The following is an 18,783-nucleotide window of genomic DNA, read 5'->3' on the forward strand; positions in this document are numbered from 1 at the left end:
GAGTGAGATCTCATGCAACTGCACTACTTACCTGTCTGTCCATTCCGTCCTTCGTTATAGCTTGATGTGATCAGCTATAGGGTACCAAAAGGAGAAATGTATGGCATATATTTGTGAGCAGTCAGAAGAAGGATTGCTTTCATTCCCGCAACACAGCTTTCCTCCTACTGTAACAAGAGCCCCAAATACTCTCAAATTTCTCTGTGCACTGCTGCTGCATGCAGCTCTGAAGTCATGTGCATCGTTTCCACAAGATGCAGCAACACCTGGGCCCATGGCCTGATGCAAAACATACTGAAAGCAGCAAAACATTCCCACTGACATTTTTGGATTTTGTTTTTCAATCAGCCCCTAAATGAAGTGCCTCAGATACTGCTGCTTCCTTTATTAATGTTTGGTTTGGGGACTTCATAATTATGTTTAGCAGCTTTTGTGGGCCAGCAGATTCCTAGGCAAAATGACCTGGCAGGCTGCTGAGGCCATTTCCACTGGTTTTGGAGCACTGCATAAGGAGAGAATGACTGTTATTTGGATGGAGACCCTGGATGAAACAAGACAAGGCATCATGCTCCCATCCTCTTTGGCTTGCCCAGCGATGGGGAGAAAGTACCCAGCACTATTTCATTAAGGTCTTGGCATGTTCCTTAATCGCACTTGTCATAGTTACAGGCACAAAGGAAGCACTTATCCCCAGTCCCTTTTCCCATCTGCGGCCATTCATTTGCAGATCTGCCCAGAGATCAATCCACACTGGCAGGAGAGATAAGAGGGGACCCTGATGCTGGGCTTCAGAGATTACAGCCACCAGGCACGCTCCAAGGGCCAATGCAGAGCCACAGAAGGGTATTGTATTTTTGAGCATCCCCTGGTACATGCAGCCCAGAAACGCTATCACTGTCGGCCTGTTCCAGGCTCTGCAAAGACCTGATGGACACCAGCACTCGTGCTGGTGCGATTCCTCCTTTCTACGGCAACTGGGAACATACAAAGCAACACGCAGAGCAAGGCTAGTGCCAAAAAATATTACCGATACACATTTGTAAGAGAAAACTCTGCTTCCATTGCCAGCTCTCCAGAAGACACAGTCTTCTTTCTGGCATTACCCTGCTCCAAATGGGGAGGCAATCAAAGGGCTTTTAGCAGAAACCCATTAGCAAGAGGTACTGCTCCTGCAGCCACAGGAGTGACTAGCAGATAATGGGATACAGTTCTTAAAGAGCTGCCTCCTTGGCTATATATACATACATACGACATTGAAAAATGTTTCATGTGAGTATTTGTGAAATCAAGAAAAAGATATACAATGCTCATCTTTAGACTTACTGAGGAAAATGCTTTCATTTGGTAGAGTACTTAACTGTATCCTTACACTTGGGCTTAAGCCGTCCCTAAAATTGGCTCAGGCTGCCACAAAACAACAGCTTAAATCAATTTAATTGCTGTCTGCTGCAATCCCACCCGCCTTCCCACCCCTGGTTGCACATTCCCTGTCTCCTTCCTTACGCCAGCTCTCGGTGCTCCTCTAACCCTGCTCTGAGCCATTTGTGAATGCAAGCCAGACACACACTCGTGACACCCCAAACCCCATTCTTTTCTACCAATTTAGCATGCTGGAGTGACTCATCTCCAGGTCAGATGCACACTAGAGCCAGTGTAAAGAAAGGGGTGGAATTGCTCAGTTGAGGCAGGGTGGGACCATATGGCAGCTCATCGCTGTGGTCCTGCTCCCTCCACCTCCGCCCATGCCATTTAATCCCATCCCTTGCTGAATTATCCAAATTCAAATTGGTTTCTGCAAGGTCGGTAAATTGAATCAGCTCAGCAAGAGTCCTTGCCAGCATGGAAATGCATGACTGGAGGTGAGAAGAGCTGCTCCCTTTCAACACCATGGAGCCATTAGATCAGCTAAGTGGTGGTGTCAAGCCGTACCCTCAGGCTTCTGCATGCATTTGAGTCCCTGTAACCCTAAGGCCCGGACTACAGAAGTGGAGACAAAGCTTTACACTGAAGAGGGCAAGGCACCCGCTGCAGCGAGGAGCTGAGCAATAACCATGCTGCTGCAACCGTGGCTACTCCTCCTTGTAGCAGCTGCCCTACCTGGTCATTCCAATAGCCCTGTTTTAAGATAAGGATACCAAGGACTAAGTCAGATCTTTCAGGAAGAGATGTAGGTTAATTTAAAGGAAATTCAAAGACACTGAAGTAGCCAGAACCTAATAAAAATAAATGGAAAGGGGGGAAAAAAAGAAGCAAAGCCCTACAGCAGGAAGGCAGCTGAAATTTCCGCCAGGATACCCTTCACTCACTGTCGATTTACCAGTGTTTTGTGATGTAGACAGAATCTTAAATATGAGGATAAACGCTCGTCTGTAATGGAGTTTTCTGCATGCATTATGTAGCACTGCCTCTTCCACACTTCATATATAGCTGTCTGTACCTATAAATAGAAATGATGCCTCATGTGCATTATCATATATTACAACCTCTGACGATGCGGTAAAGGAGAGGAAATGAGCAAAGGAAGTGGTGTGCTCCGCCAGAGCATACGAACTTTGCAGGGCCTTGGTAAATCAGCTTTCAGGCAAACCAGTGCTGTGAAATAGCCCAAAAACATGTGGAAAAACAAAATGATGATTGAAGAGACAGTAAACTGATGGGTTTATTGCATGACAGAACAAAAGACCAAGTAATCCTGTGGAGAGCCTAAAAGACCAAAAAGAATCCTTGCACGCTTAAAACTGGAGTATTGCATGAAATGGCATGGCAAAAGTAGGGAGAAGCAGAATAAACAGGCCAGAGCAGGCCTGCTGGGAGGAAGATGACAGACAGGGGATTCCTGCAATGCTGAGTCCAAAGCCAGAGTCAAGCCCCAAATCTGCAAGAGATGGGGGGCGGGGGGGGCTAGAACTGCTGATCTCTTCCCTTTTTCAAAATGTATCACCTTTGCATTGTTTGGTTTTTTATTCCTTTTTGTTTTTTTCTTCAAAAAAGAAGAAAATTCTTCTTCATTCTCACACATTTTATGAACTGATGAAATATCTTCAGGACTTGTTCTCATCAGTTTTTTCTTGTTTAGTATTTCAGACTGACCACTGTGCCTATGGGACTAATGAGCTGTGACTGGCAATACAATTAAAGATAGATTCAATGGCATCCTAGCAGACAAAAGGGTTTTAATTAAACTGAAAGAAAATTGTTGTTTATCATAGAGTTAGCCAGGAACCCATACGAATAGAAAAAAGTAAGCCTTTTGATAGGAAAAATCGGTGCCACATCTAAGGGACAGGGAAACTGAAGTTTAAATCTTGCCTCTAGCAGATTTCCAACAGAGCCCATTACCTTGGGCCAAGAGCATGTTTTGACTTGCCTTTTGGAAGACGTGGACAGTTCAGTCTCAGCCTCCTGAGAACTTCCTGGCTATTTTCGCTAGGCAGGGATGAGCAGAGCCCAAAGGAGGCTCTGTGCTGCTTAGCATCAGAGCCAATTCCTAGTTCTCCCCACAACTTCATTTAATAGTAAAACTCAGAGGTCAGTCATTAAAAGGCCAAGCTAGATTTGAGTTAGCCAGGGTTACACTGAAAACCACAAGATTTATAAAAAACAGTTCCCTCTCTCAACCTGTTAATGCTCAAACAAATAGCAAAATTTGCTTTGACTTTACCAAGAGTAAAGTAAAGCCTTCAAGTTTGCTATTTTAATCAACTTCAGTTAATTCTCATCAGCTTTGAAAGTAGTATAGTTTTGAGCAATGCCTGATTCATTGTGGAAGCAGCATATGGAGAGAGAAAGAATGGTAATGAATCAGTTCCTCCAAGATAGAAATATCACATATAGGCATTTCAAGGCCAGGTAGGCAGCATCCCCTATTGAAGTTGTGCAACACTTTTCATCTTAATACTGAATACTGCATCATCACTTGTTTCACTTTGTCAGCTTTTGCCGCTTGGTCTGAAAGCTCTCACTGGATGGCACAAGTTCATTGAGAAGATGCTTCTGGTTTTATGCAAAGCATTTCAGTTTTCTTTAGACTTGTCAGGGAAAAAAAAAAAGAAAAATATCTTTAATATTTTTATTAATACACCTCCACAGCTGTGATGGTATACTTTATTTTCAGAGTCCAATAAAACAATTAAGTATGACCTATATGAAAGAGATAAGAAAACTAAAGTTGTTACACAACTGACAGGGTAGCCCATCTGTTAATGAGTTCACCATAATTGAGTGGGAAGTACCGAGGCAGAGGATCATTTACACAAGAACTGAATTTGATTCAAAGCCACGATTATCTCCCGATGGTCATCTCTCTTTTAATTCAGATTCAAAAGTTGCGGTGCTTTACAGGTCTCTCACACTTTCTGGGGGTGTCTTTTAAGCTGCATGTAAATCCCCCCCATTTACCATCAGCTTTCACCTGAAACAGAAAAAAACATCCCATGGTTTTATCGACTGAGGCACCTCCCGAGGCTTCAGTTGCTGCAACAAAACAGCTTTTTGTTTTGCAAAAAAGGATCATTCGCAGCAATATTCGTAATCCTTTCTCTTTTTCCCCCTCCACCACGTGAGAAGTCAAGTCTCCTCCCACAGAAGTGCAGGAGGAAGCCAAGAGTGGGGCAAACCTGGCTGCCTCCGAGTGAAGACATCCCCGGCAGCAGTGGGCAGCTGCAGCATGTCCCGAGTGGCAGAAGCCCCCCCCCGCAGCACGGTCTGTCCCCTAATGCGGCCCAAGCCATGCAAGCCCACAACCTCTGGTGATGCTGTCGCCGAAGTACGCATCAAGAATACACGGTTTTAATTGGAGCCAACTCGGGAAGAACAAGCACACGTTTAAGCTCAGAGAGCCAGTCTAAAGAAACTAAAAAAAAAGAATAAAGAGCGTCTTACAGCCAAATATCAACAAATAGAAGGGGAATCATGCCATTAGGCAGCTCTCCTTAACCTCAAGTAAAAGTCCTACTTACCCTGGCTCTAACTGTTGCTCCAGCACCCAACTTTTTTGGTAGTCTCCTATGCCTGACCTGGCCAGCACAGGATGCCTTCATCCCCTCCCCGCTCCCCCTCCAGCTCCCACCTCGGGAGCTGCTTGTGGTGGCCATCAGCCCTCGAGGACAGGCCACTGAAAATCTCTGCAGCTCACTCCTCTGCTGCCAGGTTCTTTCCTCCTGGCAGAGGAGAGCTGCTCTGAGCACCAGAGCCAGGTTGAACTCAGCACATCATAGTAAATCAAAACCTCTCTTTGCTTATGCTACTAACGACACCTCAGATTACTAGCACTTAATTGAATTTACTTTTCAGTATGCTTTTTATGTTTTGTTTTTCTATCAGCTGAGACAATAAAAATCAATTCCTGTAGGGCAATTTCATTTAGGTTTATACCATGTTTTATATTCAGATTTTCAATGCTGCAACATTTGAGTGGCAAATCCACGGAGGACTGTTTTTTAAGTACTTCTATGAAATTAAAGCAGACCCATACTGAAGGTAGGCACTTTAACAAGCAAAATACTTTAAAAATAAATAAGTATGAAGGAAAAACAACATCCTGGAGAAAAGTTATTTGGCCAAATGAAGCAGATTCATTAGAGAGATCTCATATACGTGCAAGAAATACAGTTACAGATATAAATATTTGGAGGATTGGTGGCACAGATAAATAGTTATTTAATCATTCTTTTTTCTTTTGAGCTTTACATTAGATTTGATGCAAGATACTGGTGAAATATTCCCCCTGGGCAAAACTACCTACCATATAAAAGGTCTTCAATTCTGAAAAAAGTCTTCATGTGCTCAGCTTTGTGGATCAAGGGCAGTTGTGCAGATCTACAAACTGTGTATAACTTGCAGTGCATGAATTTAACCATGGGACAGGTCAGTTGAGACTCTGCATGAGTCTTGTGGACCGTCCCTCTGGCTCAGGCAGGGTGGAGCAGTGTGAGAGCTGCTGTAGGGAGTAAGGGGAGACATCTGAACCACCAGCTAGCACTTTACCACTTCCCTGGAAAATTATTGACATAAATATATTTTACTTTTCCCAAAAGATTTAATAAAGATTTGGAAATACTTTTTTTCTTCCCCTTGCTGATGGGCTTTGCTGATTTCTGGGAGCAGAAATGCTTCTTTGGAGGAACAGGCCTTTAAAAGACAAGTATTTAGTGTTCAGGAGTTCAGCATGGGGAGTGATTTTCATTTAGCAGTTTTAAATATTTCTAATAATTTTAATAATTCTGATTAGGCTGTGTAATAACTTGTATGAATTACCTGTCCATAGGCAACTAACATTTTAATAGGTCTCCCCCCCCCACTGGAACAAGGCAAGTCCATAAATTTCAGGGCTGTGTACTATGTGTCTAGTGGAAGTGGCTCATCCCTGTTTTGTCAAGGTGTAGTGCAACACTAGACAGGGAAACGCTGCTCTGTACTTAGGGATCTTCATTTATGCCTGGAAGGGGGCATTTTGATCCTTAATTCACCCATTTGGACAAGTTTATTTCTGCTAGACCTGCAGAAGGTTTCCAGTGACATTTGCCCCCTTTTTTAATTACGAAGTGCCTCACCATCAGTTCCCATTAGTGTTATTTTCTTTATTTTACCCTGTGCAGTGCTGGAACCACCCTCATGGGTGGCACCACGGGTCGTTGCGCTTCCACCCACCACCACGCTGTTGGGGGCACTTGGAGGTTGAACCAAACCCTCTTCAATCCTGGAGGTGCCAAGTGTGTGTCCAAAGCAGGCATGTGTATATGTATATAAAACATGCATCAATACACATATATCACACACACACACACATATATATATATATATATATATATATACTCTCAGGTGGGCTGGGGAAGCACCAGGCTGGTACCTGATTTTAAGCTGGGTCTTGCAATTGTGAGCTTTCTTCTCCTCGGCACCTCTGCCCTGGCCCTCTGTATTGCCTCTCCTCCAGCCCTGTGCTGCTCTGCGTATGTGTCCTGGAGGCAGTGGTGGGATGAAGAAGGGCCTGGGTGAGGGTCACAGGGCTGTGGCCAGCAGCTGTCCCCTCTCCGGCCATCCCAAGCCTGGCTTAAAATAATGTAGGAGAAGGATTTATAAATAAGAACACATGCAGTGTTACCCTTCAAAATACATTCATCCATTGGCTTGATATAACCTAAGAAAAGGCAGGGCACATCATCCGCAAATACGGTCCAGCCATCTGGGTAAGCGTTGTGTTGCCTCAGATCTGCACACATTTGGCAGGCTCTGGAGGGGAGAAACTTCCTGCTTCTCAGTTTTTTTCTTGCTACTGATTACATCTTTCCCCACTTCTCAAAAAAAAAAAAAATCACTTCTCGATCCACATGCAGGCTCCCAGGCTCAGCCTGCTGGGCTCCTGGGGGCATGGCAGGGGAGAGGCAGGGAGGGTGGGAAGAGAAGAGGAAAGGACCCCTGCACAGTGTGGACAGTGTTGGGTTTTTTTAAAAGAAAAGAAAACCCTTTGCACCAAAAAACCCCACAACGAGGTTCCTAATATTGCATCTCCAGGCTTGCGATTGCTGAAGCTGTGCCATGAACACGCCAACTTCCTCGGTTTACGCGTTCCCATTCACGACTGGGAGCCTGGTGCCCAGGGTGGAGGGGTGACAGTCCTGTCCTTGCGTGGAGACCTCGCGTGTCCTTGCCTTGTACGGGAGAGCAGTACCTGCTGGCAGTTTTGGCTCTACGTGTGGCTTCTGAATCCTGGAAAAATCCTTTTGGTTCTGTGTTAGGTTGAAGCTGAACATGCCAGAGGCATGGTGGTACCTCTCGGGGGTCTGAGTGGTGGCAGGGGGGCGGGATGCGACGAGGGGGGGGGCTGGTCCCCTCAGCCCTTGGGAGCAGGGGTTTCTGCAGGGGGGACAAGCCAGGGGCTCTACCCTGAGCGAGCTGCAAGCTGGATTTAAAGCAGGTGCCAGGTCCCTCAGCTGCAGAGGGAGAACAGCATCACCCGGCAAGACACAGCCCCGTGTCCTCCTCCCGCTAGTTTTGCATCATTGCAGCACCAGCGGAACTGCTGCTGCCGAATTTGCCCAGGTGGGCTCAGGCCCAATAGCATCTGATGAGTGGAATCAGGAGGAGGAGAGGGAAGCCCCCTTGTTAGGGGTTTGCCCTCGTGGGACCAGGAGAAGGCATGAATCCCTCGGCTTTGCCATTTAACACACCGACTTCCCGGGCTTACGTGTTCCCATTCACAACCAGGACCCTGGTGCCCAGCGAGACCAGTGTGAAGCTGTCGGCTCTGGACGAGGTGCAGCAGTATGTTTGCTCCAACGGTTCGGCCTCCTGCAGCTAGCAGAGTGCGCTTTGACCCAAGGGGGATGCCGCAGCTTGTATACATTGCGACAGGAAATCTGTAGCGCATGAGTGCAGTGTTTATTTCTGTCATTATTCTTCCTTTCATTTCTTCTTGGGGTTTGACTGCATCTCTTGTCCTTCTGCCTCCAGAGTTTCAGTGCCACTCTTTGAAAATTAGACAGAATTATTATGCCTAACAGCTCCAGCCAGCACATTAGCAGAGCTCGAGTGACTGCTGTCATTTTTTGTTTGCAGACTTTGCTCAATCTTTTTTACAAATTGAAAGAAAAAAGTTACGAATAGGATTATGTTTTTTAACACAAGTAAGTCCACACAGTACCACACTACTCAAGTAATAGAGTCTTCTTCTCCCACTAGAAAACTATTGATTAAAGATATTCAAATCTGTATTTATTTTAAATAGATAAAATGGCAAATGTACCCAGTAATGAAATATAGTATTTAATGATGTATATTATGAAATAGAAGAGAATGAGATTATTTCTTTAAGCCTATCAATTATTAAATTATCATAAAAATGTATGTATATAAATAATTCCACGAGCCTTTCTGATTAGATTACCTTGATATGACAGAGCATGTTTTGATTATTCTTTGATGCTTTGCAATAAGGATTTAAATTCTAAGTAGATTTCAAGAAGATTTTCTTTTAAAACTGCAGCAAGAGCCTGTGGGTGGACAATACATAATGAAGCAGAACAGGAAATAGGAGAGACTTTTTAATTCACACAGTTATTTTCCTGTGTAAAAGATGACGAAGTTCCCACTGCACACAGATTTTTTTGGAAAGTTGCGTTCTATTTATTAGATACGTAACATTCAGGGCATTTAATACAAAACGTTTTGTTACTACTTACAATACTCCTCCTAGAAGACCAACAGAGAGTGCTGTCGTGAACTTTGATACCCGGAGGCCTGCAGAGAGTATTTATGACTTAGTGTAAGTGCTGAGCACCAGGAGCATTACGTGCTCTTTCACATAAAGGACAATAAAGCAGGTTTTCATCTCTCTTTTTGCAAAAATGGCAGCAATCTCAGGCGCTGGGGTGGGCTTTCCTTTCCTCGGTGAGATGTCAGCGCACTGTGGTGAGACAGCAATGAGCTGCGAGGAGCCTGGAGCACAGGTGACTTTGGTGTTTGGTGTGTTGGTGGGCTTAGCAAGGGGTTTGGGTCCCCGAAGCCTGAGTGAAGAAGCAGATTTAGGAACTGGAGAGCAGCAGAGAAGGAGCAAGGATGAAGGTCACATGGTCCAAAGGAAGAAGGAAGCAGGATTTTTGCAGGTCCTTGGTGTTGAGGATTGCTAGAGAAAGGCTCTTCTAATTGAGAAGAAATGTCCGAGAAATGTAAATGGGAAGAGTTTGAAGATGGGCGAGAGCACAGTTAAGCTTTGCTACGAGCAAGGTGTTTCCAAAGTGCAATGGGCAAAAGCACTTTCTTTGCCTGGTTTATGACAAGTGGAGAAAGGAGCAAGGCTGTATTGAAATCTGTGTGGCTCCATTCATGTGAAGAGACTCCATTCAGGGTCTTACAAAGGGTATGAGTCAACTGCAAAGAAAGGAGGCATTTCACAGAAACTGAAGTGTGACCCTTTGTTTTTCCTGACCCCAAGGTCCTCAGTGACACAAAAGGGGACCCCAGCACTGATTCTGCAGCAACAAATGCCTGTTGTGAGTGAGTGTATTTGAGGAGCTGTGACAATAAGGAATGACCCGAGGTCCTTGTTTCCAGCCCTTGTTTCCCAAGGGATTGCCAAGGGGGGAGTCCTGCGTGCAGCCCGGCACAGAGGTGGAGATGAGGGTGCCAGGAAGCTCTTCCTAGTGGAAGCATTTCCCTAGAAAACCTCTCTTGAGATGCATGATGTGACCCTCCACATTTACTATTGGGACACCTGGACAGCGGGTTTTTTTGGATTCAGCTCTGCAAAATCTATAGAAGTAAACACAGCTTTTATTTAGCCATTACGTGAAGTGGGATTTTTCTAATTCAGGACTGGCAAGGGATTAGGATGTCTTAGTAGCCTTGTCTTTATTTCAACCATCCATTAGCCTGTGACTACTTTCTTTCACAACCAAAGTAGACATGAAAGGGATGTTTTGCTTTGCCCTTTTCATTATCCCGAAGTGCTGCAGGTCCCTATTAAAGTTCATGATGGAATTAGGGTGCAGAATGATGGATTTAAAGGTATCATAAAACTCTTCCTGGTAAATAGTAGTCCCCAAATATATTCCAGTTGTGACCTGAGAGAGGCTGCTGGAGGTGTCCCAAGCAGCCATGTGTTGGCTCTGCAGATCGTTTGAGCTGAGGAAATGCATTTGCATATGGATGTCATGCTAAGGAGGCAGGCCAGCCCGGATTTCATTACTGCTAATGACGTGTGTGGGAGAAGTGATTTAGTTTATAGCCAGTGCCAGGCGTGGCACAATGAGGAAGTACTTAATTCATACAAAGCTCTTTCTTGCTTCTAAGACCTAAAAATCAGGGGATTTCAGGAAGCTCCGGGAGGCCCAGTGTTATGTGACATGGTCTCGTTAGCACCAAGGGAAGAACAGAGCCCTGACTGAGGTGAAGGAAAGGTGGAGAAGGAAGCTTCAGGATTTAGCATTGATGTTGTGGAGGAAAGGATAGGAGGAGAACTGAAAGGGAATGAAAAGGAGAAGAGAAGAAAGAGCAATTGAGGATGGAAAACCAGCAGGCAGCTCTGGCTCTGCAGGAATCATGGCTGCCAAGGCTGGACCGTCAGACTTTGGAAGTTCCAGAATTTTTACTCTGAGTCCTTGCTTTAGTCTGCCCAACTCAAAATGCAGGCAAGCGCATTGGGCCTGGGGCAAGATGTCCAACTTCAGAGACAAGAGAAGTTTCTGAGAACGGGCAAGGAGAAAAGGGACCCCAGGATAACGCTGGGGGTAGAGTAACTGGGAGTTGCTGTGCTGTGAATCATTGTGTGGCATCTTCGTACTCCAGTGGACCCACCGCTGCTTTTCCTGCTGCAGTGGGCACTGCTTTAGGCAAGGGGGAGCAGAGAGGGGCCTGGGGGCCCATTCTGGGCATGTACTGGGGGGGACAGAGATTCTATGCTCAGGCAACTTCAGGAAGAGCTATTTGAAATGGGATCAGTGTCTTGGGTGGCCTCTCAGCTGCGAGTAATGAATCAGTGAAGCAGAAGAAAGCAGCCAGAGAGAAGGAAAGGGTGAATGAGGAGTAAGTCAGAGGGATTAATGCTGGAGATAAGACAGCCAGCGAGAGGGAGCATGCTGTAACAGCATGCTGTAACAGCAGCTCAGAGCATGCACGGCGCCCAGAGCCTGCGTTGGGCCAGAATTTAAAAGGTTGAGAGGGCCTTGAAGAGAGGCCCAGTTTTGGGGTTTGTGGGGCACAACACCTCTGGTGTTTCATACTTACATGGTATGGTTGCACAGGGTAGCAGGGAAGAAGGGCTGTGAGCTGCTGCCCATTGCCTGGGCATGGGATATGACTCTGTATCCATCTGCAGCTCACAATAGGAAAACCTGAGGAAAGATCTTTGAAGGGGAATTATTCCTGCCTTATTCATGGCACAGCAGCTGGTTTTAATGGATTTTAACTGTTTGGCTGCAATCACTCACAATGCATGTAATCAAAAGGGTTATGAGCTGCTAAAACTCACTCCTGGAGCAGTCTGGAAATGCTGTCTCTGGAAATACAGGATGGGTTTGGGTACCGTAATTTAAGCTATGTTGTTCTGCAGTTTTCTGGGCAGGGAAATCAGCTGGTCAGTTGGACAGGGGGATATGAAGGACACTTAAATAATTCGTGTTTGGATAGTAATAACAGTTTGGAGAGTTCCCTGAATTCAGCTTCATCTGAGTTGAACTCAAAGAGTATGGGACATATAGCTGGGGTTACTGGAAATTAAATATTGTTTACCTGATATTGCAATTGAATACAGAAGAGCTGTAAGATGCCTTTAAAGAACAAAACCCAGCTTCAGCATTTGTGTGTCCCTGAGAAAATACGGAGATTTGCTGAAGTGATGGCCTTTATATGTTGTTTTAGGATAACTGTATGCTATTGAATGTTTTACTATGTGCGCGTCATTTGAAAGACCTTCATACCCACTTGTAGGAGGGCAGCATGTGGGCTTCACCATCTAGAAGAAGTTAGAAAGATGGTTTGTCATAAAAGAGGAAGCAGGAATCAGCTAAATTTGCATTGCATCTGAAGAGCAAAAGTGAGACAGAGTAACGTGCAATGTTTTCTAGATGTAGGAAAAAGAAAAGGAGAAAAAGAGACTATGCCAATATATTGTTGTTCAGTGGGGCTCTGCTGGCAAACTGAATTCTCTTGGGGATGGCTCATTTCTCCTCAGCGACAACAGCAGGTTTCAAATAACGCTTCATCTTTCCCAGGTTTAGCAGATGAAGAAAAAGAATTTCTTGGGAGGCAAGTAGAGCAGATTTGCAAATAGAGGAGAATGTTTTATGGCCAGACTTGCAAACATTTGGCTCCTGCAGATGCCAGAAGACTCTGCATCTGCTTTAATCAACATGGGTTGATCCTTTCTGATTATTTCTTTGAGATCCCCATGGTTCTTAAGGCAGTAGTTTTATATTATCTAGGACAAAGTGACTGTTCAGGTTCACACAAAGGGCAACTTACCTGCAAATTCAAACTGCGCAGCTTTTGATTGGTAAGAAAGGCAAGTGAGAGCTGATGAACTGAGAATAGTCATTTATTAAGAATTCTGTGATTCCCCCTCCAAGGTACCTCAGCTGTCTTTCAGTTACGTCTTCCTTAGAGATACCATAGGCTCTTCTGTTTATAATGTCTTCTTTATATTTTGGAAAAAAAAAAATAGTAGGAATTAAAGACTTCTTTTTTCCAAGCAGGTTTAAAATGTACCTGGGAAATTACTGCATTTTGCTCAGATGAGTGTAAATAAAGGCTGCAGAGTGGCAGACACTTAAAGTAATTCATAAGAAATCTGAAATTGCCCATTAATTGCTGTCTCAGGGGATACAGGTCTTTTATGGCAGCAATAGCTTCAGCAGATGGGGTAAGAGGAGAAGTAATGCAGTCACTGTACTGGGCAAGATGCAGTTGTTCTTTTTAATCCTTTTATCCCTTTGTTGTATTTTTACAGCAGGAAGTTTCCCTTCAGATGTGGAGGTACTTCGTGGCAAGTTGCATGGTGGAAGCAACTTTCAAGAGAAGCATGTGTAACAGTTGTCCTGAGAAGGTGTTCTGGCTCAGAGAAATCTGGTTTTGGGGTTTTGTTTTGTTTTATTTTTGAACTGTTATTGTTCTTTCGCATTGGTATTTAGGATCTGTTGGCCTCAAAATGTTGTATGACCAGGCTTGTAAACAGTTGGCTTCTGCAGACACCAAAAGACTCTGTTTGCTTTGATTGAAAGAGACTGATTATTTCTTTGAGATCCCTGTGGTTCTTGGGGCAGTAGTTATATACCACCTACAACAAAGTCAACATTCAGCTTCTCTTCACACACAGAGGACAACTCACCAATCAATTCAAGCTGTATGTGTGTTCAGTTATTAGCAAATGGCTGAGAGAAAACCAAAACAGCCTGGAAATGCTGAGCAGTGCAGTGGTTGGCGTAGAGGCCCTGTGGTGTCACCTTGACTGCTTTAGTTTTCAGGATGGTTGGATTGGGTTGGAGTGTAATGGGATTAGGTCTCCCTGTATGTTTATACTGTCCCTATTGCAATGTATCTTCTTTAAGATAAGATCTTCTTTAAACATAAGAGGCAAGGAGAGAGGGGAGAGGGCAGGCAAGCACTGTGTATAGCATCTGTAACGTTTAATTATATGAGACAGGGATTTTCCAATATGCCTTGCAACACAAAGAACATTCAGATATCAGCATCACACTATATATTTTCTAAATCACAACACCCACACATTTCCTTAGCCAAGTAGAAGTTTTCCTCCTATGGCTGCGTATCTAAAATTAGCCTGAAGGTCAAATCTGAATAGTAATACTCTTGCCATTGAACGTGCTGAGAATGATTGGTGCAATGGGCTCAATTTTCCCATCGAAAACCTTCATTTATTTTTTTAAATAACAAACAGTTGCTTTTACAATTAAAGAGCTTGGAGAAAGGCAAAATGAGGCCGGCTGTATAAAATCATCATCAATATTCTGCTTTCACTGCAAGGCTATTTTTATAGCCAACTATTTTACATGTAACAAGATGGATATAGTGAAGCCATAGTATAAAAGATGTAGCAAGAGGCTTCTGAATAGCTGACCTGAGCACCAGCATATGAAATAAAGGCCTTAAAATTTGGAAGATGTTTGTATATGAAACATACACACAATGAAGAAGTCTAAGTTAAGAAATGCATTGCTGAGAAGAAATGAATAGTTTAGGTCTAAAAATAGTTGCTTAACCTGGAGTTGCATTATTTGAGGACTATGCAGCCTATACTGCAAAAAGCACCATCTTGCAAGAAGTGCATTTATCAGCCACAGTGTTTTATTGAGTGCTTTAATAATACAAGTGTACATCAACTGATCCACAGTCAAAAGTGGCAGGTCCCTAAGAAATTTACAAGCACTTTTTTTCTTTTAAGTAAATCAAAATACATATTAATTTGTTCAACGCAATAGCCTTTTGTGTGGGAAACAGAAGGCTAGTGATAAACACAGTCTTAGTAATGCACAGTGATTCTTGATTTTAAGCTTTTATACAAAACTTGTTCCCAGTAGCATGCACCCACCATTAAAGACTTCAGTACAAAAAAATAACCCTAAACACTACATTTAAGTAGAAACGAGATATAATTCTGAATTCATTTGTTTTCCCCAAAACCACATGAAAGAAAAAAAACCCCACACATTAATACAAAGCTTTGTGACAAAGCTCTATACTATTACAGATCCAACATTCTTTGCACTGATAACCAAAATTCCCTGCCTACATTTGAGGGAAACAACTTTCAAGTTAACAGAACAAAAAACCCCAAAACAAATAAAAATAAAAATAAAACCAAAAGGAAAGGACAACCTTTTGTCACAAAATGGTTCAAAATTTAATAAAAAATAAGAATGAAGGGAAGGGCTATTGATGCACTTAGTGAATGTGCTTGCACAGGTCCAGCAAATCCTAGAGTAGGTTCCTATGTGGCATATCGCTTGGTCCACTGTCTGGCCATTCTGTCGTGCTCTGCTCTGTTAGTCATATACTGAGTGGCAATACTTCCAACCAGGGGGTCAGCTGGAAAGGAAACACAAACCGTGAAATACTCATCAGCCTTGGAAGGATGAAAAAGCTATTCTTAGATCCACATTCATTCAGTTCTCTTAGGTTTAACTGTAAGAACAAAGTGCCTACATATACTAGTCCCATTTTGAAAGCATACAGGCAGAAAGGAAGAGGATGGGGAGAAGCTGGCTGGCAATTAGCTATACATTTCTGGTAAACATAAAACTAAAACCATTTTCTAAAATTCTGCATCACAAACAGATGTCCCAATAATTTTATTTTGAGTTAAAAGTCACATTCAGGTGATAAGAATAAACATACTATGCCATTTATTTATGGTATTAGACTCCCACAAATATCTATACTATCACCTAAGAAGAGGATGGGCTTTAACTATTATCAGGTTCATTTTTTTTTTTAAATACTTTTAGTTTTAACGCATAAAAAAAGATAAGGAATTAGGACAGTAAGTACTATTTTCAAAGCAACAAAAGTTAATTCCAAACTTTGGGAATCGGTATTTAATTTATGAGATGTTTCTGAGCATTCATATGGCCAGAATGCTGCATGATTTGGTCTGAATGTACAAATTACTTCACAAATAATTAATCAAAACCAATCAGCCCTCTAAGAAAAACAAACCAAGACAACGCTTTCCCAGAATTGACTACATAATCAACATTTTTCTCTTTCAGACAACATTTTTCTCTTCTCAAAGAGATTCTCCCTTTTTTGGGGAAACCCATACTCTTGATATTTCTGCTGCAACAGTGAATTTCCTGAGGTTGTACCATGCAAGTTCAGCAGTACTGATACCATGTTTTTTTCCTGACTTAGGACATATGAACATGAATTCTTCTGAAAGCCAGTTAATAATCAGCTTTGTAGCTGACTGAAGATGGTGCCATTGAACAATATGAATCTCGGCTTCCCCAGTATAGTTGTAATCTCAGTGTGGCATTTGCATTATTAACCACTGAAATTCCTGGGACTAGATGTCAGGCCTTCCGCAAAGCAGAGTAAATCTGGGCTTGTTTGTTTGTTTGTTGATAAGAGTTTATGGTAGAATAAATACATTGGTTTAGCCAAAAATCAATTGGTTGGCTTACTGCCAACATTACTGAATATTAGTGAATAACATCTAACGAAAAAAATCTTTTGCTTTGAAAGTATACCCTGTACTTTCGGGAAGAGCCTGTGATTTGAATCTTAATTTTGCACCTTCTAAATTAGTAAGGCAAGTTATCACTATGACTGTGGTGTACTAAGTCCCTGTAGTCTCAGTCCTGCAAACACTTACTGCATATGCTTACCTTTAATATCTTAATATATCCAGAGGAGGTCACCGAGGCCTGGACTTTGCTATTTTTACATGCATGAGTGTCAAAGAAGCATATCTGATCTAAGATCCATTTAAAAAGTTTCATACTGGAAAGTATATCACCTTTAACTCCTCAGCCAAGGAGAAGAATATAGGGGATTACCAGAAGGATTTTGTTCTGTGCAAATAGAAGGCTAACAGTCTACGGGTGTTTAAGCAGCGTTTAAGTTGTTCATGGCTGGAATGAGGTTTGAGAAGCACTGCTGGGTAAATGGGGAACTTGGGGAATGGGAAAGGGCAAAATGTCTCTCAGCAAAAAATTTAGGGAGTAGCCACAGGGGAACCTTGTCATAGTGTAACGTAGCTCAGGGATGAATGAGCCTGACAGCACTGCTGTGAATTCCCACACCCTCCTTGGATGCAACACCACTGTGCAAAGAAACACTTTCACAGACGCATGGAGAAATGGAGACTAAGGGCTGAAGTTGGAAGGAATCCTTGCAGCAAAATTTGATGAATGCGCTGGTTTTCATGCTGTTGAGGAAGGTGGGGTTTGGCCTCTGAGGCATCTGGCTGTGATGGGTTGCAAGAATACCATGGCATTATCATCTGGAACGCAGCAAGTACTTAATGAGGTTTAGTGCGTATTTAAAGTGCTGCCGCTAAGATCTTTACAAACCCTTATGTGAATCAGTGAAAAGTGATGTGCCGTAGTAAAGGTTTACCCAGTTCAAATCTGAAAGTCTTTTATGTGTGGGATGAATGTTTCTGTGCAAGCGTGTCTTTCACATTGAGAGCTGTAAATCAATTTCCTTGATATACTGTAAGGGTACTGAGGATCACATCATCATCACCAATCCTGGATGACAGATTACAATGTTTGGTTTCCTAGTGTGGGTTTCCATCTGTATCTCCTTTTGGGAACAAGGAAGTATTTCAACAACGTACATCTTTGGAAGGATTTGGAAGGTACAAGCTCTTCCTCTCACCTCCTCCCAGCATGGGAGGGTATCTACTTTCTTTTGGGGTGGGGGAATCAGTGAGAGGAGTTCTTGATTAGGAAGTGGGGAAATCTGTTGAAGGCCGGTAATGTAGGGAACTGGGCTGTTTATTTTTCCATATGTTCAAGCCTTTGTCTTTGCAGTATTTTGTTTGGCAGTCAGGGAAAGAGTGGAGGTGACGGCCAGCAAGATGTCTGAGGTCTACATAGCTTTTGCCATAGGTGCGTAAATTCCCACCGAGTGACCTGTGAATCAATTATCATCTCAGGGTGCTTCCCTCAAGCCACTGCCTCCCTCCATCGGTGCCTGCCTATGCGAAGTAGGACTGCTGAAGCAAAGAGAGGTCCTTGCCTGCTGTAGCATGAGTAGGACCAGCTGCACCCACAGCCAGCTGCCGAGCTGCCGCTACTAAAAGGTGCTCTTGGTAATAACAGGAGTAACATTGTTCTTCGCAATTTGGCTATACATTTTATTGGTTATAACAATATTGAATAAAAGAACAAACCCATAGTTTGGCAAAACCACTTGCTCGTTTGAGAGTCCAAACTGAAGAAATAGAAAAACAGTTACTGCCAGAGAGGCCCAGCTATTTCACATCCCTGTCAGAGGGTCTGGAGGTGTGTTACCATTACATGTCATTATTTATGAGGACTTTAACAAGGACTCTTCAACAGGTGTTTGAAGAGCTGGCTTATTTTAGCAGTTCCTGTGAAGCCGTAAAACCATCAGAAGGCACAACTGCTTTGTTTGGGAAGTTGGGGCAGCTGGTGAGGAGGGAAATTTTAACTTCGGATCAGGGCCACCCAACCAATGGCACACCGGCCAATTCGATGCAGCACACTGCATTTGTGCCGGAGGACATAAGGATGGCGTGTCAACTCCAGAAATGCGAATGGTCCCTTTCTCCACCTGCATGGGCAGCTTCAAGCCCATGCCATG

General features: G+C 43.4%; 1 protein-coding gene across 1 annotated transcript in view; it reads right to left on the reverse strand.

The window, feature by feature from the left end:
• Positions 1 to 14,771: 14,771 nt before the first annotated feature.
• Positions 14,772 to 18,783, reverse strand: part of UBE2E2 (ubiquitin-conjugating enzyme E2E 2) — a 215,327-nt gene continuing 211,315 nt past the window's right edge. The window contains exon 5 of the mRNA XM_010584374.1: positions 14,772 to 15,534. Coding sequence (XP_010582676.1) covers positions 15,437 to 15,534 — 98 coding nt within the window. The 3' untranslated portion in view covers positions 14,772 to 15,436. The remainder of the gene's footprint in view (positions 15,535 to 18,783) is intronic.

This window comes from Haliaeetus leucocephalus, unplaced genomic scaffold (assembly GCF_000737465.1).
Source record: "Haliaeetus leucocephalus isolate CR32 unplaced genomic scaffold, Haliaeetus_leucocephalus-4.0 Scaffold973, whole genome shotgun sequence".
Lineage (NCBI taxonomy): Eukaryota > Metazoa > Chordata > Aves > Accipitriformes > Accipitridae > Haliaeetus > Haliaeetus leucocephalus.